This window comes from Strongyloides ratti, scaffold srae_scaffold0000002 (genome assembly GCF_001040885.1).
Source record: "Strongyloides ratti genome assembly S_ratti_ED321, scaffold srae_scaffold0000002".
NCBI classification, from domain to species: Eukaryota; Metazoa; Nematoda; class Chromadorea; order Rhabditida; family Strongyloididae; genus Strongyloides; species Strongyloides ratti.
In genome coordinates, this window is record NW_020171520.1 from 48,464 (window position 1) to 72,734 (window position 24,271).

The 24,271-nt window shown below is 22.2% G+C and overlaps 9 protein-coding genes across 9 annotated transcripts; 8 read left to right on the plus strand and 1 right to left on the minus strand.

Moving 5' to 3' along the window:
- Nucleotides 1-82: 82 nt before the first annotated feature.
- Nucleotides 83-1,021, plus strand: SRAE_0000029200 (CWC16 protein family-containing protein; the record flags this gene model as incomplete). The annotated part of the gene is made up of 2 exons (XM_024646164.1): nt 83-188; nt 255-1,021. The coding sequence occupies 2 exons, from the start codon at nt 83-85 to the stop codon at nt 1,019-1,021; spliced, it is 873 nt and encodes a 290-aa protein (XP_024500373.1).
- Nucleotides 1,022-1,315: 294 nt separating this feature from the next.
- SRAE_0000029300 (Heat shock 70 kDa protein 13) lies at nt 1,316-2,767 on the plus strand (the record flags this gene model as incomplete). Its single annotated transcript, XM_024646165.1, has 4 exons — nt 1,316-1,343; nt 1,385-1,583; nt 1,627-2,562; nt 2,602-2,767. The coding sequence occupies 4 exons, from the start codon at nt 1,316-1,318 to the stop codon at nt 2,765-2,767; spliced, it is 1,329 nt and encodes a 442-aa protein (XP_024500374.1).
- Nucleotides 2,768-4,155: 1,388 nt separating this feature from the next.
- SRAE_0000029400 (Carboxylesterase, type B domain-containing protein) lies at nt 4,156-6,057 on the plus strand (the record flags this gene model as incomplete). The annotated part of the gene is made up of 2 exons (XM_024646166.1): nt 4,156-4,326; nt 4,369-6,057. The coding sequence occupies 2 exons, from the start codon at nt 4,156-4,158 to the stop codon at nt 6,055-6,057; spliced, it is 1,860 nt and encodes a 619-aa protein (XP_024500375.1).
- A 661-nt stretch (nt 6,058-6,718) lies between these two features.
- SRAE_0000029500 (Hypothetical protein) lies at nt 6,719-7,516 on the plus strand (the record flags this gene model as incomplete). The annotated part of the gene is made up of 2 exons (XM_024646167.1): nt 6,719-6,856; nt 6,899-7,516. 2 exons carry the CDS (start codon nt 6,719-6,721, stop codon nt 7,514-7,516), a joined length of 756 nt encoding a protein of 251 aa, XP_024500376.1.
- A 28-nt stretch (nt 7,517-7,544) lies between these two features.
- On the minus strand, nt 7,545-8,229 carry SRAE_0000029600 (Hypothetical protein; the record flags this gene model as incomplete). Its single annotated transcript, XM_024646168.1, has 2 exons — nt 7,545-8,151; nt 8,225-8,229. 2 exons carry the CDS (start codon nt 8,227-8,229, stop codon nt 7,545-7,547), a joined length of 612 nt encoding a protein of 203 aa, XP_024500377.1.
- A 191-nt stretch (nt 8,230-8,420) lies between these two features.
- Nucleotides 8,421-9,224, plus strand: SRAE_0000029700 (Eukaryotic translation initiation factor 3 subunit K; the record flags this gene model as incomplete). Its single annotated transcript, XM_024646169.1, has 3 exons — nt 8,421-8,605; nt 8,650-9,149; nt 9,196-9,224. The coding sequence occupies 3 exons, from the start codon at nt 8,421-8,423 to the stop codon at nt 9,222-9,224; spliced, it is 714 nt and encodes a 237-aa protein (XP_024500378.1).
- Nucleotides 9,225-9,511: 287 nt separating this feature from the next.
- On the plus strand, nt 9,512-11,774 carry SRAE_0000029800 (Fibrinogen, alpha/beta/gamma chain, C-terminal globular domain and Fibrinogen, alpha/beta/gamma chain,C-terminal globular, subdomain 2 and Fibrinogen,alpha/beta/gamma chain, C-terminal globular, subdomain 1-containing protein; the record flags this gene model as incomplete). Its single annotated transcript, XM_024646170.1, has 4 exons — nt 9,512-9,530; nt 10,146-10,332; nt 10,371-10,971; nt 11,022-11,774. 4 exons carry the CDS (start codon nt 9,512-9,514, stop codon nt 11,772-11,774), a joined length of 1,560 nt encoding a protein of 519 aa, XP_024500379.1.
- A 417-nt stretch (nt 11,775-12,191) lies between these two features.
- Nucleotides 12,192-16,568, plus strand: SRAE_0000029900 (Na[+]-driven anion exchanger 1; the record flags this gene model as incomplete). Its single annotated transcript, XM_024646171.1, has 7 exons — nt 12,192-12,309; nt 12,355-14,279; nt 14,339-14,452; nt 14,707-15,044; nt 15,091-15,163; nt 15,291-15,536; nt 16,176-16,568. The coding sequence occupies 7 exons, from the start codon at nt 12,192-12,194 to the stop codon at nt 16,566-16,568; spliced, it is 3,207 nt and encodes a 1,068-aa protein (XP_024500380.1).
- Nucleotides 16,569-22,178: 5,610 nt separating this feature from the next.
- SRAE_0000030000 (LisH dimerisation motif domain and LisH dimerisation motif, subgroup domain-containing protein) lies at nt 22,179-24,264 on the plus strand (the record flags this gene model as incomplete). The annotated part of the gene is made up of 4 exons (XM_024646172.1): nt 22,179-22,239; nt 23,290-23,393; nt 23,453-23,851; nt 23,914-24,264. 4 exons carry the CDS (start codon nt 22,179-22,181, stop codon nt 24,262-24,264), a joined length of 915 nt encoding a protein of 304 aa, XP_024500381.1.
- Nucleotides 24,265-24,271: the final 7 nt, after the last annotated feature.

The window sequence follows — 24,271 nt, forward strand, 5'->3', positions numbered from 1 at the left end:
CAAATGTTATATACATTATAATATTTTAATATTTTTTTTTTCTAATAATTAACCTAATTTTGTTGTAGTTGTATTATTAAAAATGGGTGAAAGAAAAGGTCAAAATAAATACTATCCACCAGATTTTGATTATAAAAAACATAAAACATTAAATGCTTATCATGGCACAACATCATTACGGGATAGAGGTAAAAAAATGAGTCAAGGAATTATTATTATTCGATTTGAAATGCCTTATAATATTTGGTGTACAGGTTGTGATAGTCATGTTGGTATGGGAGTAAGATTTAATGCTGAAAAAAGGAAAGTTGGTAATTATTATTCTACACCAATATATGAATTTGATATGAAATGTATGTATTGTGATAGTCATTACATCATTAGAACAGACCCAAAAAATTTTGACTATGAAATTATAAGTGGTGCAAGAAGGCAACACCTTCGAAAAAATATTTCTAAAAATGAGATAGAAGAGGAAACAGATGATAAGGTTGATAATAATATAACAGATGATAAGATGAAAAAATTAAATCATTTACAAAATGATTTTGCTAATAGTAAAAAAGTTATTAAAGATGTAGAAATTTTAGAACAATATAATGAAAGAATGAAAGATGATTATAAGGCAAATAGTTTAGCTCGAGATTTATTTAGAAAACAAAAAAATGAAATTCGAAAAATAATTAATAATGAAGAAGGTTTAAAACATTCATTAGGTTTAGCTCATATTACTTTACCTCCAGAAAAAGAAATTGATACAATTATGGCTAACTCTTTAGTAAAAACTCAATGTTTAGCAAATGCTTATGCAACTACAAGTGTATTCTCAAAACGTGAAACATTAATAGATAAATTAAAAAGAAAATCAAATGATTCATATAATTTTAGTTTTAAAAAAAAATCATTAGAATCACCTAAATTTATTCAACTTAAGAAAAAAGAAGTTCAAATAAAAAAAGAAGAAAAAACTACTAGTACAAATACTCTTTTACCAGAATATTCATCTGAAAGTGAATCGTAGTATACTCATTTTAACATTCCATTTTAAGAATTAGAAAAAGTGCTATCAAATGAACGATATTCCACGCAGAATATATAAGAATGAGATGGAAGTACATTTTATAATACTTACGTAGTATTAATAAATTATCAACACTAAAAATTTTTATTATTTTGCAAATTAAATTAGTTATTGTATAAATAAATTGTATAATTTTTTTATATATTATTATTTTTATTTATTATTTTTAGGCTAAAAAGATAGCGAATGTAGTTAATATTTTTTCTTGAAAAAAAAAAAATTATAAAATTAAAAATGAGTGGTGGTTCATCTACATATATCGGTATGACTTATTATTTCATTAATTTTAATTAAAAATTTTAGTTATTGGAATAGCTTCCTTAGTTTTACTAGGATATTGGTATCAAAAAGTTGGATTAAAACCTCCAAAACCAAGAATTGTTGGAGTTGATCTTGGAACAACATATTCATCAATTGGTGTTTATCATGCTGTTTCTGGTAATACTACAATTTTATCTGATAAATTTGGGTCTAAAGTTATACCATCAGTTATCTCTTTTTTGTAAGAATAAAAAAATTATCAAAATATTTATTAGAAATTTTAGTGATAATGGTACAGTTATTGTGGGAAAAGATGCTGTAAAATTAGCTGATATATATCCAAAACGGACAATATATGATGCAAAAAGATTTATGGGTAAAATTTTTGATAAAAATGATCCTGAATTTAAAAAAGATTTAAAACGTTATCCATTTGATATACAACTTGATGATGAGGGAAAAGCTTATTTTAAAGTTGTTTTAAAAGATAATGTTAAAATTCTTTATCCAGAAGATGTTGGATCATATATTATAAAATATTTAAAGGATTTTGCAGAAAATAATTTAAGTATTAATATTCATATGTGTGTCATTTCTGTTCCAGCTGAATTTGATGAGTATCAAAGAAATGCAACTATAAAAGCAGCAAATCTTTCAAGTTTAGAAGTAAGAAGAATTGTCACTGAACCAACAGCAGCATCATTAGCTTATGGTTTAAATAAAAAAAAAGGTGTTGAGTATATTGTTGTATTTGATCTTGGAGGTGGAACATTAGATGTTTCAATAATATGGATGCAAGGTAGTGTTTTTGTAACAATGGCAATGGCAGGAAATAATAGACTTGGTGGACAAGATTTTAATGATAATATTCAAAAATTTATTATGGAAGAAATTAAGAAACAAAATAATGGAGTTGGTCTAACTGATAAAGAAGATATTCAACATTTACGTTTAGCTATTGAACAAGCAAAAATTTCATTAACTGATAATTTACACACTGAATTAAATATTGAATTTAAAAAAGCAAAACCATTTAAATATCAATTAACTAGAAAAAAATTTGAAGAATTAAATAAAATATTATTTGATAGTACAATAGAACCTATAAAAGCTGCTTTAGAAGATGCTGATTTAAGAGCAGAAGATATTGATGAAATTGTTTTAGTAGGAGGATCAACACGTATTCCAAAAATAAGACAAATTGTTCATAATTATTTTAAGTAAGTCAAAAATTATTATTTAATTAAATTTTTTTCTAGTAAAAAGCCAAACTTTGGAATTGATCCAGATTTAGCGGTTGTGACGGGTGCTTCTATTCAAGCTGGAGTAATTGGAGGTGGATGGCCTTTACAAGTTACGGCTATTGAAATGCCACCTATTGCTCGTAAAAGACACGTATATATAAAAACAAATGAAGAATTATAACATTTGTTTTATATTATTAAAAAATAAATGATTAAAATTTATTTTTTTTTATTGTAAATTATTTTTTGTTAAATAATAAAATAAAATTATTAGTATTATGTCAGGCTTTTTGTGTTGAAATATTCAATTACTAGAATAATACATAAAAGTTATCAAAGGTTAAGTCAAAACATTTGGCTGATTTCTGAATCACTTTTAAAGTAAAAATATTTTACCATGATTACTTAATTAACATGGATTTTTAAAAAGAATCAATAGACAATAATTTTATTGTTAAATGTTACGATTTGGATTAGATACTAAAAAGCAATGATTAATAAATATTTAAAAAACTTTTCCTCTATAGGTTATATCTTGCTTCAAGATAAAAATAAAAAAAGCAGTTTTTGTAATGAATTTACAATTAGTTTTTATGTAAAATCTACTCTCAAATATTTTTTGTATATTGATCAATTTTTAAGATTATGAAAAATGGTTATCTGAAAAAAAATAAATCAAATATTATATTTCTGATACATATAAAAATTACTAATATAATTACAACGTAAGCTATACTTTAAAAGTTTATGAAATTCAGTGCATTATGTTTCATACCTTAAGGAAACCGTTTATTTGAATTGTGCTTATTTTCTTAAAAACGTTTTCAAAGTGTACTTTATTATTATATGTCAATTTGAAGAAGACGCATCAAGATGAAACCATGTCTTAAAAATTTCTTCAAAAAATATTTATTGTTTTTATCTTTATTTTTAATTGATTATAACTTGTAAACAATTGTTTGTTTCATATTCATGATTATATTATAAATTCGTTATTTTTTAAAATCTATTAGATGAGTGTACTGTTATTTTGAAGTTTTAAATAAAATGACATTGAGTAAAAAAATTATTATAAGTTATCATGTAATAAATAAAAATAATTCTTTTTCAAATTAATGATCACATATATTTAACTTTTAACATAAAAAAAAAACTTGTCATTTTAAATCAACAATGGAAAATTAAAAAGTTAAACAGATAATTTTTTTTTTGAATAACAAAAAATTATCTTTTTAAAGTTTATGTGCAGAAAAAATATTAACAAATATTTGATAAAAAAAAGAATTTTTGTATTCTCAGTAACAATAATTTATCTTTTCTATTGTTTAATATAATATTTAAACAACTGTTTTAGTTTAATCAAAAAGATTTTTTTTATTAATATTATGTCATAGTTGTTCTCTGTTAATAAACTTATCATCAATATTATCAAAATATGCATTTTTAATTTTAGAAAAAAAAATTAATTTGAGTGTATTTTTTTCTACTGTTGTTAATTCAAATTTATATTTAAAAATAAATTATATAAATGATTTAATATTATACAATAGTTTACAATGATTAAAAAAAATGGGATGTGAAGCAAGTTACCAAAAATACAATGAAAATGTAGATATTATTAGAAAAACAAAATATGGAAAATTTTCTGGTAAATACTATACAACGTCAGATGGATTTGTCTCAAATATATTTCTTGGAATTCCTTATGCCGAACCACCAATCGGAGAATATCGTTTTAAAGCAAGTTATCTATATATATAATAAAATAAAATTATCATTTAGAAACCATGTGAAGTAAAATGCTGGAATAATATTTATAAAGCACATAATTTTAAAGATCGTTGTATACAAAATGATACAATTTTAGAAACAATACAAAATTATGGATCTAAAAAGTCAGAAGATTGTTTATATCTTAATATTTTTACTCCAAATTTTGAAGCATCAAAAAATCAGTTAAAAAAAAACACTTTTTATCCTGTATTTTTTTTTATTCATAGTGGTGAATATACATCTGGTAGTTCAAATGAATTCGAATATAAAAATATTGTTGATTCATTAATTCGATATAATATAATAATTGTAACAATGAATTATAGACTTGGATTTCTTGGACATTTTTATACTGGTGATGAAACATGTCAATCAAATTTGGCATTATGGGATTTACATGCTGCTTTAAAATGGGTAAAAAGTAATATTGGTGCTTTTGGAGGTAACAAAGATAATATTACTGTTGGTGGAAATTCTTCTGGAGCAGTTTATGCAGATATATTATCTTTATCTCCAATAACAAGAAATTTATTTCAACGAACTATAGTTATTGATGGAGCTGCTACAATATCATGGGCTTTGTCTAACTCAAATTCTTTGATTGAATTATGTAGAAATAAAGCATTAGAATTAGGTTATATAAGAGAAGGAAAATCTATTAATGATTCTTGGACTAAAAAAGATAATGAAAATATGATAAAATATTTAAGAACTTTACCATCAGAAAAATTTGTAATTTCACGATCAAAAACAGTTAATTATATTTGGGATCATTCTACAAAAATTGGACCAGTAATTGATGGTGAATTTCTACCTCAAAGTATTAAACAATTAAGAGCTGAATCAGAACCAAAACCTGTCATACTTGGTTATACTCAACATGAAGAATTATTATTAGGTTTACTTGCAGGTGTTTATAATATCGAAACTTTAGTTGATAATGTGACAAAAAGTTTTAAAAAATATTGTGCAATGCGTGGGACAATATTTACATATGATCAAACAAAAAGTATAATATTTGGAAATATTACAGATGAAATTAAAAATAATAAAAAATTATATAAAGATTGTGTATTAAAATCATTAAGAGATTTTACAATGGTTTCTTATATAATAGAGTATTGTATACAACGACTAGAAGCAAGCTGTTTTTATGATGAAACATCAAATGATGGAACATTTTCTAGAGATAAAGAAGATCAAAATACATCACCAGTTTATATATATAGATTTGATAATTTTAATTCAAATAAATCTATCATAAATCGAAATTCATCTTATATTCAAATTTCTAACATTAATGAAATTGATTATTTAATTAAGTGCAACAAAAATATTTTTTCAACGAAATCAATTAATGATAAAATTATAAGATACATGTTTATAAGATGGATCATAAATTTTATTAAATATGGTAATCCAAATGATGACAATACTACACTTTATTACAATATTTATTGGAAACCTGCAACAATAACTTCTACAGAAATGTGTTTACGATATTTAAAAATTTCTATTTATCCAAAAATGGAATCTAAAATATGTGATGAAAAATTTTTTAAAAAAGCAATGATTTTTAATTTACTTAGAAATATCAATGTCACATATAATGATGAAAATTCTATTAAAACATTAGTAAGTGATTATGATGGTGACACAATTGAATTCAAAACTTTAGATAAAACTCTTAGCATATAAAATAAACTATTTGATATAGATTAATAATCATTTTAATTTTTTAATTAACTTTTAAAAACTACGTTATCTTGTTGTATCTCTAAACATCATTTGTATGGTAATAAAATTAAACTTTTTTTGTAATGTTAAAAAATAATTTTTTATAATATAACATAAAATTTACTTTGTTTGGAGATCTCTGATACCAATTAATTGATTTAAAATAATATAATGATAAATTTTTGATAACTTTATTTTATTACTATAAATAAATAAAAGTTTATTTGCAATATTTTTAAATAACGCTAGTAATATAATTCATTAATAATAGACATTACTGTTTTATAGTGTATTATTTTAATACTAATAAAGTGATATATATATATAGGATATAGATATAGCAAGTAATCTTTCTAGTAAATACAGTTCATTGTCATTACTCTCAATTACTACAAGTTATATTCAAAATAGGAAGAGAAGCTTCAAATAAAATGTTAAGATAACTTCTTGCAAAAGCAAACTAAAATCATATTTATGAAACAATTGTCAAATGATATGACACCTTTATCATTTAGAACAAACAAATAAACTGTCATTAGATATTTAAAAAAGGTGTGCCAATATAATTATAATTCACTTAACTTAAATTTCTATTCTTTTAATAAACAGTTTCCATAAAATTATGAAAAATATTTTTTCTTATCTACTTTTTATTATACCTACATACTCATTAATCAAAATCCCGAAAGAACAAAATAACATTCTTGTAGATTTCCAAGACAATAGTATTGAAAGTACAGCAGAAATTGTTCAATCTATTGTACGTTTTGAAAATTATTTTACATTAAAAATATATTTTTAGAAATTTAAAAATTGTTCACAATTTGAACAAAATGAAATTAAAAAATGTGCCGGATCTTTTTATGAGTTAGGACTTTTCGATGAACAATTTGATGGTTTTAATTGGCATGCAGCATTAATAACAGCTAAAGCATATTTTAGTAAAATGTGTGATAATTTTCTAAATTTTAATGTATGTATTGAACCATACAAATTAGGATGTTTAGCTGAAGAACCTGCTAGAGAAAGATATGAATTTATTGTTAAACTTTTTGAATTCATCTGTCGTGATGGATATGGAGAAGTTACAAAGAACTTAGAATGTTTTCAGAAAACAATGACAAGAGCCGAGATGATGCAATGTCAGGCGGAAATGCTAGCAGATACAAATAAAATAAGCACCCAGATACCGGAAAGTGGTATTGCAAAAGATAATGCTGTTTGTGGTGCTATGAGAAATTATGTTGATTGTGTTAGATATCCCGTCAAATATGAATGTGGTTACAGAGCATGGTTAAATGTACGTGAAATAATTGTAAAACCTCTAGAAGTCATTATGCCACAATGTGAATTCAATCATGGATCAAAAAAATCTTTTTCATTGTTAATATTACTTTTAGTTATTTTTCTGTTTATTTAAAACGAGAATAATAAAATAAGAAAATTGTTTAGTGATGACTAAAATCAGAAAATGGCATTATATTTCCCATAGTATATTGCTTTTGTGGTGCTGGAGTGTATGTTGGCTTTTTAATAGGAGGTTCAACACGATAACCAACATTTTGAGTGGAATAACCTTCATTTGATGGTGAAAAAAAGACACCATTAACAAGTGGATGTTGCTTTTGTGATTCTCCCATTTTCCTGTTCCTTTGTGCATCTACAGCATTTACAATTTGAACAACATGATTTAAAAATAATGGATCTGCGTGACCGTAATTAATAATAGCCATCATAAAATCCATGGGTTTGATAGTATGTACTAAATTTCTTAATTCTATATCAATTTCAGCTGCAGATGGAACAGCTGTCATCTCTGCAGCTCTTGCTGAAAATGATTTAGTTAATGCTTGTTCATAACTTTTAGTAATTTGTACAATTTTTTCAAGAATATCTTTTTCCCATTTTTCTACGTTTTGACAATACTGCACATAAACGTCACTTCCTTGTAAACCCTTGTTTTCATCAAGCCATTGCTTGTAATTACTCATATGTGTATCATAAGTCTGTTGCGCATGGTCTAATTTTTTTTTCAGTTCAATTACTGTAGGATCACTAAAAAATAATTCATTACAAAAATGAAAAATTAAAAAAATAAATAAGATTACAAAAAAAAAAATTAACTTACGCCATTTTGTAATAACTTTAAAGATACTTTTATCAATGCAAATTTGTTTAATATTTCGTTTTAAGACTTCTTTATGCAAATGTGGAACATCGTCTCACACCAACAAATTAAGTAAATTATTTCTTTGTATTATTTTCATCGGATTTACTATTACTTTCCTAACTTTTCATTGAAACTCTACAAAAAAAAATTGACAATGAAACCATCAGAATATGCTCGTTTAAAATCTAAACTCGATGAGGAAATTGTTGGAATTAACAAATATAATCCTGGAAACATAGGATTGTTGGAGGATTGTATCGAGGCAATGATTAATGAAAATAAATACGATAAAAACATATTACTTACAACATTAAAGTTGTATCAACTAAATACACCATTGTAAGCAATTTTTTTTCTTTATAATTTTACTTATCTAATTTTAGGTACAACGAATCTATTGTGAGAAAAATTTTATTGAAAACAATGATGGTTTTTCCTAGAAATGACTATGCATTAGCTTCTTATCTAATTGATTGTGAGAGAATAAATACAAATGATATCAAACCTGTTTTTATTTTGGGTGAAATTCTTGAAACATGCAATTTTACTGTTTTTTGGAGTATCATGAGAGGAGATTATAAAAAAGATGAAGCACATCTTGACCGTTTTACTCATATGGCAGAAATTCAAAAAATTGTTAAATCAACAGTAGGATTTGAAGATGCTGTTCGACGTTATGTTTGTGATGTTATAAATTCATGTTTTCAAAATATCAATAAAAATATGCTTGCCAAATTTTTGAATGTTAGTTTAGGTAAACTTTCACAATACCAAAAAGCCATGTCATGGAAAGAGAATGCTGAAAACAAAAATTTGATTTTCATTAGAAATCATGAAGACAACATTAAATGTAAAAACATTGAAGAAAAGTTGTCATTCGAAAGTAAGTTTTTTTGTACCTTAATTATAATTAATTTTTTTTTTTTTAGCAGTTCGTCAGACAATGTTGAACTTCTAAGCTGTTGTTTTAAAATATTCTTTAGCAAAAAGTGTTGCTGTATTGATCAACGTCTGTTTAATACTTGAATTATAGAATATTGTTAAATGAATACTTTTTCTAGAGACTTTCATGTTAAGACGAGTTATTAAAAAATTGTTGTTTTGTTTTCAATACCAATAAAGTACAGTGAAAACGAAAATTTCATATCTAGAGATTTTTTTGGTAGTTGTCATTGTAATATTTTCAAAATACAGGACGAACACATTTTAAATTTAAAATAAAAAATGTATATTGTCATTTTATAAATGTATTATTGTCTAAATGGTAAGATTGATTGTAAATCAAATTGTTAAATTTGATTCAAATTTGGTTTAAAGGTTTACATTTACAACTTAAATTTTTTTCTTCCAATGTTAAAAGATTTATGAATATGAAAAGAATATTTTATAACAAAATATTTTAGACATGCATCCCTTTTCATGAGCGATATCATTTGTCTAAAGATTACATGATAAGCAACATTTGTTATTTAAAAATATCTGTTACAAATTTTATTTCCGATGAGATTTTTTTTAACTATGGAAAATTTGAATTTTAAAATAAAACTTGTATATCTTATATACGCAATTTATAATTCAATATTAAATAAAAACTTTACATACTACTTTATTACATGGAAAGACGAATATGTTTTTAGTAGGTAAAAATAAGTTAGTCAACTTGGATATTTTAATAGTACATTTGGAATATCACCTCAATTCCTAAAATTGTTTTTGTTCATTCAAATTCAAATTTGCATACATGGAGAAACATCTTTCCACAAAAAAAAAATTGTTCGTTATTAAAATTAGCGGCAAATAATTTCCAGTTATCAATGAATGTGTCGTTAAATTACCATCATTTTTTTAAATTTTATTTCATGGTGAAAATTTATTTTAGATTGTAAAAATTTAAGTGTAAAATTAATTTTATTACTTTATTTATCAACAAAAGAAATGATGAGTGACGGTGATGTTGAAGATGTAATAATGGATAGTTTTCTTCCACCTAATAATTCTTTATTAGGTGGTTCTAAGGAATACTTTGATGAAACATTATATGGACTTGAAGAACAGTACAAACCAGCGTATGTTTTTTATATATATTTGATTAGTTTTGTTTTAGAAGTAGAAAAAAGTTTTATTTTGGTATAATAATTGGAGTTATTCTTTTTTTGTTAATTGTCTCTGGTTTATTTTACCTTGTTGTCTATATGCCGAATGATAAATATGATCTGGTGAGGAGAGAAGCTATTTTTGATAGAATATCACCAATTAATATGTACCAGGAACATAAAAATTATCAAGACTACTTATTTAGACCTGAAGAAGTATCAATGGAAATTTTAAATAGTCATACAACTCTTGACTACATACCAATTGCAGTGACGGAAAGAGTAACTGAGAAGATGTCTACAATATCTCTGAAACCAGAAACTACAAAACCTCAAGTTTCTACTACATCAAGTAAGACTACATTGGTTGTCAAAGAAATTAAAGAAGCCTATATTTTTAATGTTAGTATCAAGACAGATGATTCTATTAAAAATAAAGTATCAATAGAGCATATCAAAAGTGTTCCAAAGGAGCAATTTAAATCAAACATCAAATCCAGTGAACCAGGGAAAAGGATGTACAATTTTTCTACTTATGTCCAAGATCCATACGGCAGTACAATTAATAATCATGAGAAGTTAAGCAATGTTGCATATGATGTTCCTAAAAATGTATGTTTATTAAGAGTAATGTATTAATATATTTTTTTATTATTTTTTAGAGTTGTAATGAAGTTAAGATGGCTGGTCCGTCATCAAATGGAGTTTATAATTTATTTATAAATAAAGTAAAAGTACATGCTGTTTGTGATATGAAAGCACATTCAGGTCCCTATATGGTTGTTCAACGTAGAATTAGCTCTGATATAATTTTTTGGAATAGAACATTTAAAGAATATCAATTTGGTTTTGGTGATCCATCCACAAATTATTGGCTTGGATTGGAACACTTATACCAGTATCAAGAATACTTGAAGAAAAATTCTAAGAGTAAGGACTTTGTTTTGTTGCTTCGTATTGAACTAAGAACTAATGTCTGTGATTCAAATGGTAGTCACTGTAGTACAGGAAATGTTTTATTACCAACATACTTTTGGCATGAATATAAGATGAAATTAAGTGGACCTGATGATTATTATCGCCTTAATATTGAATCTATTCGTGGAAACTTATCAACACAAAATGATTTTTTTGTTAATGTAAACAGTGGTAGGAGGTTTACTACTGTTGATGTAGACAATGATGATAGTGCAAGAGTAAATTGTGCTGAGCGTTACTCAGCTGGTGGATGGTGGTATAATAAATGCAGTCATGCAAATTTAAATGGTATATACCCGGATCCTAAAGATGTGAAAACAAAGTTTGGAATGAAATGGCGTTACTCAAGTCCTATTAAATTAAATTCTGCCTCAAATGCGGAACTTAAAAGGGATGTTCATCCAGATGCAACATTAATGCTGGTAAAACCGTTATAATTTTTTTTATTTAAAATTTCATACATAATATTTTCCTCTTTTTATATATAAGTTATTAAATTAAAATAAATTAATGATAACAAAATAACTTTGATAACTGGTAATGTAAGATTCCTGTTAAAAATTAGTTTAAAGTAGGTGGTTTCTTTTGCTTAATCATTAACTTTCTTAATGTGTTAGTTAATAAATATTTAAGTATTATAAAATATGGTATGATATTTGATCAATTATAAAAATTATTTGTTAATTTGAAGGTTGAACTAATTTTAGTTACTTATTATAGTTAGATACAATTTATTAATTATACTAAAACACATATTTTTTTTATCTTAAAAAAGTAATAACTTTTTGTTAGTAAAAATTTTTTTAAAAACAATTTCTACATAAAAAAAAAATAATATTAATTTTTTAATTTAAATGTCACGTTCACGATTATCTAGTAGTGGTGGTGAAAAAAGTAAAAGCCATACAAGTACAAAAAATAATAAAAAAAGTACTATAATTGAAAGCTGTAATTTTAATAATCATGAACAATGTAAGAATATTATTATTTATTTAATTAATTAATATAATTTTATAGATGATTTATTAACAAATGTTTTTTTTAAAACACAAAATATTTTTGTTGGAAAAGAACATGATGGTTTCAAAGATAATATTAAAAAATTAATTAAAAACAATAAATCACCACCACCACCAATAATGAGTGAATTATTATTATATAAAGAAATTTTATATGATAATGGTGAATTTGAAACATTATGGTATGAATCATCTAGACATATAAAATATTGTCAAGTAGTAGAAGGAGAAGGTACAAGATTATCTAAACCATTTATAACATTAATGAATATTCAATCATTATTTCAAATAAGAAATTGTTTTAAAAAAGGTGTCATTTTACTTGATTCAACTATTAATAATTATAAGGATTTAATTGATAATGTAACAAATATTTGTCAACAAAGAAATATTATTAATGATGATGAAGTTATAATGTTACATTCTATTTTTAATGCACCAAAATATCATTTTGTTAATAATAAATTACGATTTATAGAGAATGATTCAAGATATAGTGGAAATAATGAAACAAAATTTATAGATTCAAGTGATGATGATAATAATGATGATGATGATGAATATAATAGTCAATCAATTCAACAACAATTAGATGAAGTAATACCATTAAAAAAAGAAAATGAGGAGGATGATAGATTTATGTTAAAATTACAACCTAATACAGAATCTTCTATTATTATGTGTGGAGTTGTTCAAAAACTTAAACAGCCAATGTGTACATTTATACGATTAGCTACAAAAACATTATTTTATCCAGAAATGCCATCTCATCCAGTACCAACAAGATTTATATTTATTTTACTTGTACCAAATGAAAATTATACACATGAAATATTATATTTAGGAAGAACATTAAGTGCTCTCCTTGCTGATGATATTTTTAAAAGTATAATATATAATTGTTCATGTAATATAACAATTTGTGAAGCAATAGATAAATTTATGAGTCAAATTATTGCTATAGCACCAAGACAATTAAATATTCATAATACTAGACTTGATCCTATTGATGATATATGTATTGAAAATAGAAATATTACCAATAGATATATTGATTATGATGGTATTGAAATTCTTGAAAATAATAAAAATTATACAAATAGAACAGGTAATTCCTTTGATTATGAACTTGCCAGAACCGGAAAAGTATTTGGTGGTCTTATAAATGATATTAAAAAAAAGTCATCTACATATTTTTCCGATTTTAGTGATTTCTTTAAAGGACGTCCTGGACAATCATTAGCCTCAATATTTTTTCTTTTTTTTGCCAGTCTCACATCAGCCTTAACATTTGGTGCTGTAATGGAAATTGCATTAAATAGAGAAATGGCTGCAATTGAAAATATATTAGCTAGTGTAATATGTGGTGTCTTTTTTGGATTATTTTCAGGACAACCATTAAATATATTAACTGCAACAGGACCAACATTGGCATTTGAGACAATAATTTTTTCATTTTGTAAAGCTAATAATTGGGATTTTTTACCATTCCGTTTTTGGGTTGGTCTATCAATAGCTATATATTTAACAATATTTATAGCATTTGATTTATGTTCATTAGTTTCATTGATAACTCGTTACACAGAAGAAGCTTTCACTGTTTTAATAGCAATAGTTTTTATACTTCAAGCATTAAAAGAATTAATTGAAATTGGTCATAGTTATCCAATACAAAAAAATATTCATGAAATTTTTGAATCACCATGTTTATGTAACTTAACAGGAACTGTTTTAAATAATAAATTAAGAAAAGTAAAAAATTTTGATCCTTCAAGTTGTTTAGCAATTGGTGGAACACCTCATGGATTAATGTGTGATTATAAACCTGATATATTTTTATTTTCAATTATTTTAACTTCTATTACTGTAATTATAGCATATCTATTAACAGCTTTTAGACATTCCAACTTTTTTTCTTCCAAAGTAAATTATTAATTTAAAAAAAAAGATGACAAAAAAAGACTAATTTTTTTTTTTTTTAGATAAGGCAATCATTGGCAGATTTTAATATTGTTATAGCTATAGCGGTAACAACAATACTTGCTATTATTGTTGGCTTGGATGTTCCAACATTAAAAATTCCAGTTACATTTAAAGTATGTTTCTTTTTTTTTTTTTAATTTACATCATAATTAAAAATTAATGTATTTCACATTAGTTAAAAAAAAAAATTTTTGAATTAAACATTTTTAAAAATTTAAGAATTTAAAACATGTAATTGTTAATATATTTAAATGATTTATTATAAATATGTTTACATAAGAATTAATCAAATGTATTAAATTATATAAAAAGTAAAAAATAATTTTTATAAATATTTAACTAGTATAATATTAAAACTTTATTTTAGCCTACAAAAGATAGATCATGGATTATAAATCCTTTAATTTTTGATTCATATCATGCTTATTTGTATGCAGCATTCCTTGGTATATGTTATTCAATTTTAATAATGTTAGATCAACAAATTACAAGTGCAATTATAAATAAAAAAGATCATTTATTACGTAAAGGACATGGTTATCATCTTGATTTAATTATTGTTGTTATTCTTATTATTATTTGTGCTACTTTTGGATTACCATTTTATGTTGCTAATACAGTTATTAGTTTAATGCATGTAGAATCATTAAAAATATACTCTGAATGTAATGCTCCTGGTGAGAAACCTCAATTACTTGGAATAAAGTTGGTTTAATAAATTATCATTATATTTAAATTTATTATCTTTTAGAGAACAAAGGTTGACAGCAATTATAGCACATATTATAATTGGTTTTTCAGTATCATTAACTGCTATAATTAAGGTAAATAATATAATAATAACAGATTTTATATCTTAATATTAATTTATTACAAAGATATTATTAATATATATATATTATCTTTTTTATTTATTTTTTATTATTTTAAAAAAAAAAATTTTATTTTTAGTTTGTGCCCTTGCCTGTTTTAATAGGAGTTTTTCTTTATATGGGTATAATTTCGTTGTCTTCTTTACAATTTGTACAAAGACTGCGGCTTTTCTTTATACCTATAAAACATCAACCTGATTTACCATGGCTGAGAATTATGCCTATGTATCGTGTACATCTTTTCACTGTAACACAAATAGTATGTTTAACTGGCTTATTTATGGTTAAATATAATAAAACAACCTCTATGATATTTCCATTAATGGTAAGTTATAATGTAAAAGAATTTAAAATAAAAAAAAAAAATATTTGTTTAATATTAAATGTTATTATTCAATTTATCAAATTATTGCAATCATTCACATGTAATTTATTTATCATAATTAATTACTTTTAAAAAAAAATAAATTTAAGTATTTTAAATGTGAATAATATTTGCATTAACACAAAAATAATATATAATACTGAATTATTTATATATTTCTATCATTATTACAAATATGTAATAAGATACTTTTTTATTTTAATAATATTAAATATATAAAGGTCTATTTTTATTCAGAAAAAAAAATAATAAAAAAAAACTACTTTACAAGTATATCTTTTTTAGAATTGGAAACATCATATGTTTTCATTAACATTAAATAATTCAATGTCATAAAAATCCCTAAAAAAAAATTATAATAAATATTTTGTTCTCTTACATTTTATAATTTGTATATTTAATTATAAGATGATAAACAATATTGATCAATTTAAATTTTAATATTTATTTTTTTTCTATTGTGATTTTTGACAAGTATAAACTTAGTAAAGTATCATATTTAAAGAATATATATTTTATATATATATTAAAAAAAAAAAAAGAAATTTTAAAATATTATATTAAAATAAATATTTGTAGATTGTTTTAATAATTATTATAAGATTAACAATATTAAAAATTTTGTTTAAAGAAAGAGAATTACTGAGTCTTGATGGTAAACCTCCAACATTAAAAGAAATATTGAAACCAAAAACAATTATTGAAATTATTGAAGAAAAAATGAATTATGGGATGATGAGGAGAGTTGAGAGAAAAGATTCCCTGGCAATGTCTAATAAATTTAATCAAATATCTAATTCAAATTTGAGTGAAAAAAAAATTAATTCACATTTATATACAATGGATCCATCTTCTATATCAGAGAAAAATATTTATGAATTAAGCAATACTACTAGTGATGATGTTATTCAAAATGCAAATTCATTAAATAATATATCAAAATCTCACTTCTTAGGTCAATCAAATGCATAATTGTTGAATGTTCCCTCATTTTAACTTGTTAGGAAAAAAAAAAAAGTGAGAACACAAAATATGAACTATAAATGTCACTTTGGCATATTATGCATCACAGTTGCCTTTGCTTTTTATATAAATATAATATATATTATAGATAGCATTAATAGTAGTACTACTAATGCTTTAAATAATAACAATTATATTTTAAGATGATAATGCTTAAGCATTTAACATAAACCAAATTTTTTTTTTTAATATAATTTTTAGGATAACAAAAATAAACAACATGTATTTATGAAAAAAATTTTGTTTAATTTTAATAATGTCTATTAAAAAAAAAAAGAATGTATACTAACATATATAATTATTATTCATCTATCAAAAAAAAAAAAAAAAATATTTTCAATGTCACAATTGGAGACATTTTTAAACATATTGGTATTAAATTTTAACATTATACATTTGTTAGAAAAAATATATTACTAAAATATAATGATAAATTTTTAATATAATAAAGTATAATAAAATTGAGTGAGATACATTTTATTCCCAACATTTCTCTTTTTTTTTAAATAAATGTTTTATCATTACAAATATATATACCCAACAAAACATTTTTTTATTTTTATCATGTAAATATTTAATTATTACTTTTCTTTTATACTATCAAGAATTAATAAGTGATTATGTGTTATTGTCAATGTTTGAGTTTATCATATATCTATAATTAATATATATATATATGAAAGAAACATTTTTTTTTTATTCTATTTTTTAATTTATGATTAAAACAATTTTTATTAAGAAATAATAAAATTATATTATTTGTTGTAAATAGTAAAACATAGAAGAAAAAAAAATATTATTATATCAAAATTGACATGGCTTAACTATTAAATACAATGTTTTATCAATAAATATATATATATATAGATAGACATTTAGATGGTATTTGATAAGAAGATATTTGCATTATCAATATTAATAATATTATAACAATTCTTTTATTACAACATGAAAGAACTATATAAGAGTTTATAAAAATGACCTTGTTTTAGCTAGAAATGAATATAATATAATTATAAGATGAGGAAATTATACATTAATACATAGTTAACTTAAAATAAAGAAAACTACTTTATTGTACTCTGTATTAATTATAAATATATTTATTGTCAACAGAAGTTATATATATATATATCATTATATAAACAGATCACGGAAACATTTAAAATTCCTTTTATATATATATATATATATATATTTTTTTATCACTTTTATTTAAAAATGTTTATATAATATTATGAATAGAAGTACAAATATTAATATAATTTTATATTTATGTTTTTTAAATATTATCTTAGTATTTGTAATATTGGCATTAAAGAATATGCATGCACTTTTTACAAAAAAAAATTAATATAATATAATATAATGATGTATATAAATTAATTTAAAATATTTTATTTTTTTACAAATAAATTTCATTATATTTATATGTATCAACAATGAATATAAATAATAATTTATTAAGTGGATTATTTAATTTGTCAATTTTTCTTTTTTACGATTATTATTATTATTTTTATTTTTTTTTATTATTATTATCATATTTAATAAAACAATTAATAAATAAAAAAAAAATAAATATTATGTATATTATAATAAGCTTAAAGATTAAATAATAATTAAGCATTCCATTACCTTTTATAATCATTTTAATAAAATACGAACCCTCACAATAGACTGCCTCTCATTTTCTCTAAACATGATGATATCTTACTCAGTTTCACATTATATACAATTTCCCCTGTGCAGGCGAGGGACCAACTATTTTTCTGCTCTCCTTAGTTTTATACATACGGCCTGCCATGGTTCCCCGTTGTAAAAGTTTTAAGATATTTGATTAGTTTGAAAAGCCAAACATTAAATTCTAGAAAACCAAAACTTTTTTATATTTCTTAATATTATTTTATTTCTTATTATATAAGTTTTTTTTTTTTTCATTGTTTTTTTTTTCATATATTTTAACACGTCATAAAAAAAAAATTTTAAAATATCATATTATTAAATGTTATCATTGCCATCAATAATATACCTATACTTATATTATAAAAATAAGTGCATGATAGATATCATTGATCCTATCTCTATTTTATATCTAAAACTATTTTGTAAAATTATATTTAAATAGTATTTTTTTTTTTTATTAATATCTATTAAAGAAGTATGTATACAATATTTGTACAGTTGGTATTTAAAAAAACATTTTTCTTGTGGTTTTGTTATTTACTTTGTCATTTCTTATAACAAATTCTTGTGACATATACAAAAAGTTGAACTTTCTTTAACATTCCTATAGTAATTATTTATAGAAGTATCACTTATTATTATTATTTAAAAATATCTTCCAATAAACATCTCAAAAACAAAATATATTAAATGTTAATTCTTCGCAGTACGCTTTTATAATATATCTCTTATCATTAATACATAACAAAACATTTGGATTCATTAGATAAGCTTATTTATATAAAGATAAGTATCATATACTGTTACAAAAAAAATAATATTATCATTATAGGAACTTTTAAATTATTAAAATATCTTTTAATTGTTCACAATATAATATAATATATTATATATATATATATATATATATATATATAATGACCTTGTTCTGTAATAAGTAATGCAAAATTTTCTCTAGTCATTTGACCCCCTCTTGTGGACTTTGTAACATTACTGACTCATTAAACTAAATACATCTTATTCTTAATTTATTAACCATTCATTTTAGCTTTCTTTTAATACCTATTGATAAATATTATTTATTTTTTTTTATAATAATTTCTTTAAAAAAAAAATTATTATAAATTTACACATTATATTATTATTTTATTAATCAAATAGATTGTTATTAATAGATTTAAATAATTTAAAGATAAAAGAAAAAAAAAAAGGACCTAATTATATAATGTATCATCATAATTAAATATTTAGATTTTTGATAACAATATAATATCATAATTTATTTTACTCAAATGCCACGTGAAATAAGAGTTATACATATATATATACATATACAAGAGGTAATCTTTTCTCTTCCTTGTTCTTTAAAATAACGGAAATATAGGATTTTCAATTTATAAAAATAATAAATTTATTTTATTCTTTTTTTTTTTTTTGTTTCCTTATTATATTCAAAGAAACTACTACATTCTAATACTATCTTTAACTTAAATATATTAATAAACGTTCAATCAAACAATTTATTATAAAACCATCATAGTATTATTCATGGTAAATAATAATAAATAAGCTGTCTCATTTTTTTTAATGATATTTCATTTATGGCAAAGTTGTTTCTTTGCAATATAAAAATATATATTATTATGTTTATCAGTAGTAATAAAAAAAAAATAAAAATAAAAAAAAACTTAATAAATATTGTTTATATCATATAGATATAAAGTTAACATTTTTAATTTGTCAACAATCTAAAAAACATTTTAGTGCATAGTGTGTCAAACACAGACATGATGACCATACATATACAATCTAGAAGGAGTCTTTTCTTTTTTCTTAACCTAAATGCAAGCAGTTCTTTTAAACAACTTATTTTAATGTCCTTACATAATATATATGTATATATTTTTTTTATATTTTTTTTTTTTTGTTAATTGTCCAATTTTCTAAAAATAATTTTTTAAATAAACACCTGCTGTTGTTTATATTAATTAAATTAGTTTAATTGTTAATTATATACAAATGATGTGTATAAAAAAAAATTTTTTTTTTCCTATAATATTAAATTTTATTAGCTTAATGTTTTTTTTTTTGTTTTGAATAAATTGTATGTATATTTAGTTAATGTCTTCTCTATCTCTTTAAAACATGATTATGAAAGTTTATGCTAGTGATTGAACTAATAAACTTTTTATTTTATTCATTGCTATATTTTAGTTACAATTACTTTTAATATCAAATAGTATTATAAAAAATGAGTTTGTTTGTTTTTATTATATTATTTTATGGAAATCTCTACATTTTGTGTCTATCTATATTTTATATATATATATGTATATAATATATAACGTATATGTATAAAGTTTTTTTTTTTATAATACAATTTTTATGAATGTGTTTTATTTAATAATATTAGTTAATTAGTTTATAAATTTGTGGAAAATATCAATTAATTTTTGTTATAATATTAATATTTTTTTTTATATTTAAGAGATATATTAATATATTTTAAGAAATAATTTTATAAGAATAAATTAAAGAACGTTTATTATCTTTATTTTAGTCTTTTTAAAATGTTGTCTTTGTTATGTCCTAATTTATCCCCATTCCTCGTATGATATTTTATCACTGTTTTAAGCTACTGTTCAATAAGTTTATAATACGTCAAAACAGTTTTAATATAGATAAATTTTTGATTTTAAAAGTTTCAAATTTCATATATCCACAAAGTATCATTCATTTAATTGTACTTTTTCTTAATGTTACAATTCATTAACATATTTATTAGAGTTCTTTTTGTGTGTGCCTTTTTTACATATACCAGACGACTATCATTTAGTTTTATTGTATATATATATAAATATATATATAGATATATATATATAAATATAGATATATAACATTTAAAAAAGATTAAATTAAGAATAGCAAAATTTTTATTTATTTATATTAAATTTTTCACAGTAACATCCTGTTTTGTAATATTATATTTAATTAAAGTTCCTAATTAAACATATTTTTAATTAATATAAATACCTTTTTTTTATACTTTTTTTTTTACTCAAATAAATAAATATAGTGACAGGGACTTATAAATTATCACCACCTGTCTTCTTTTCTTTATAAACCTTCTTTATTTTTTTTATATACTTTAGGTTGTTTAGGTCCTATTAAAAATTGAAAAACGTCGTTTCTATGGTTAAGTATAACACATTTATTACTTGAAGTGAGAAGGCGTGGCAAAAATGCGAGCCAACGACAATTTCGCATCTAAATAGACAGCTTTTGGATTCTCCCCCCTGCATTTTTCTATAAACTCTCAAAAATATTAATATGTCTATAATCAGATGTGTGCATATGTCTTTCAATTTCAATTTCTCTACCATCATTAAACATTGCATTTTATCCTTTACACATTTATTTTTAAATATTCAAATAAAACATGCTTCAGAAAATACTGTTTTTTATGAGTTCAATGATTTCATTATCCTCAAATTTTTATGCCAATTAATTGGCAACATTTCAAGCTATAATATGATATATTATTGATCATTATACTATTACTGGTCAAATTATTATACAATTTTGAATATCATAAAGCTCAAATTTTATCATGTACTACATATTTACATTCATTAACTCTTCTTTATAATCGCAATGTTCATGTTATGATATTATTTGATTTAATCAGTTCCGTTTACTGATTTTAAAATTTTAATTTTAAATATCATTTTTTTTTAATGTTACTATAATAATTTTTATAGGTTTGTAAGAGGATATTTTTATTGCCTCTTCTACAGTGTCTATACCCTTTATCCTCATTTTTATACTGAATTTTTTTTTTTTTTTTTGCTGTCCAACAACTATTTCTATATTATGGCTTCAATGTTCTCAGATGAGCTTAATTATCTTATATTTAGATATCTTTCAGAAAATGGTATGTTCATTAAATTAAAAAAAAAATAAAAAAAAAACAAAATATTATTAAAAATACTATATTCTACAAAGTTTTTATCTTGATATGATCAATAGAAGTAAATCTTTAAAGATAACCTTTTGCATAAACTATTATAATGTATTGCAATATATCACATTGTTAGACATAGTAATTGTCCATTCAACTTACTGACTCGTTTACTTTTTTCTCAGTTCATGATTTTTTAATTAGTTTATATGTATTCACTTTCGTAACATTTTTAAAAGTATAAATGAGGTTATAACTTTTTTTTACTTATTACGTATGTTATTATTTTTTTTTACATAAAAATTTAATACTTATTATTATTTATATGCGTAATATTTAAATTAATAATATATAAAAAGTATAATTTATTTTATGTTTTTTTTTTTATAATAAAGTGAAAATTATATAAATAGTAGTAGTAATAGAAAAAAAAAAAATTTTTTTTTCACATGATTTAAAAAAAAGTTTTCACTATTTTAATTAAAATTAATTTTTAATTGTTATTTTGACGTTATTACACACTAAGACAAATTTTTTTTTTTTTCGTTGTAATATTAATTGTTTATATATAACTACATATATTTACATCTTAACTTTAGAAAATTTTTTTTTTCTATCATATTATTAAAATAATTAATGTATAATTTAACACATAAAAAATATTTATAAATAATGGGAAAATTTTGTTTGTGTATAGTGTGTGTAAGAATAGTTTCCGTATATATATATTGTTATTTTAATGTAATAAGATTTTATTTTTAAAATGTAAAAATTTAGTTATGTCATTAAAGTACGTCTATTTTTATTAACCATATCATGTACAAATCGGTTTATATTTATTAATTGTTGTTTATCTTTAAAGTACATTGCTGATAAGTAATCAATCAATGTGTAATGTGTTATTGAGATATATATATATATATGTGTATAATATACATATATATTACATGTATAAAAATGTTTAACAAAAATAAATTAAATTACTGGTAGTTTAAAATAAATATTACAATGTTTTTTTTTTAGGTTTTGTGCATACAGCTTTCGCTTTCAGTTGTGAATCCGGTGTTGCCACTTCTGATATAGATTACAATAATGTGCCAAACGGGAGTCTTATTACTATTGTTCAGGTATAGTTTTTATTATATTTGAATTATTGATTAATTATATATGTGTATTATAATTTTAGAAAGGAATTTTATATGCACATGCTGAAGTACAAGAATTTTTAGCTGATAAAGGAAAATCTAAGGATGAAATTGAGGGAGTTAAACTCAGTCTTATTGAATCGGTAACTCCAAAGAATTCTGGTATTGATATAAATCAGTTAAAACAAGACAATAACTCTAATTCAACACATCAACCTAACGGCGGTATAAATGAGAATACATCAAATGCGATAAATAGTATGATGAATGGGTTAAATGATTATAAAAATATGCAGTTGCCATCTACATCTGGTTTACTGGATGACTCAGTATCTATGGACACGTCAAATGATTTAGATAAAACTAAAAATAAGGAAAGAATTGATAGACTTAACAAATTAAATGTTTCAGGAATTAAACCTAAAAAAGAAATTGATAACGTATGTTTTTATAATAATTTTTTTTTTTAATCTTAAATTTATATTAAAATATTTATTTTTAGCGTACAACACAAAATAATCGTGATCGTCTTTCTCCTGTTAACAAATTTCATATTTCTTCATTAACTAAAGGAGATTCTACACTTGTCAATAATGAGAAAGATCGTAAAGATTTAAATATTGAGAATGCTATTATTAATATGAGTAATGGTATAAATGCATCTCTACATTCTATAGTAACATCAACGAATGGACAATTAAACTCATTAAATAATACAATGATTCACAACAAATTTTTAAGTCAAAATTTACCTAATTATACTACTTTAAAATCACCGGCTTCAATTTCTGCACCGAATCCAAATTATACAAGTTTATCTAATATCAGTAACGGGTGTGTCAATATTGCATAATAATATT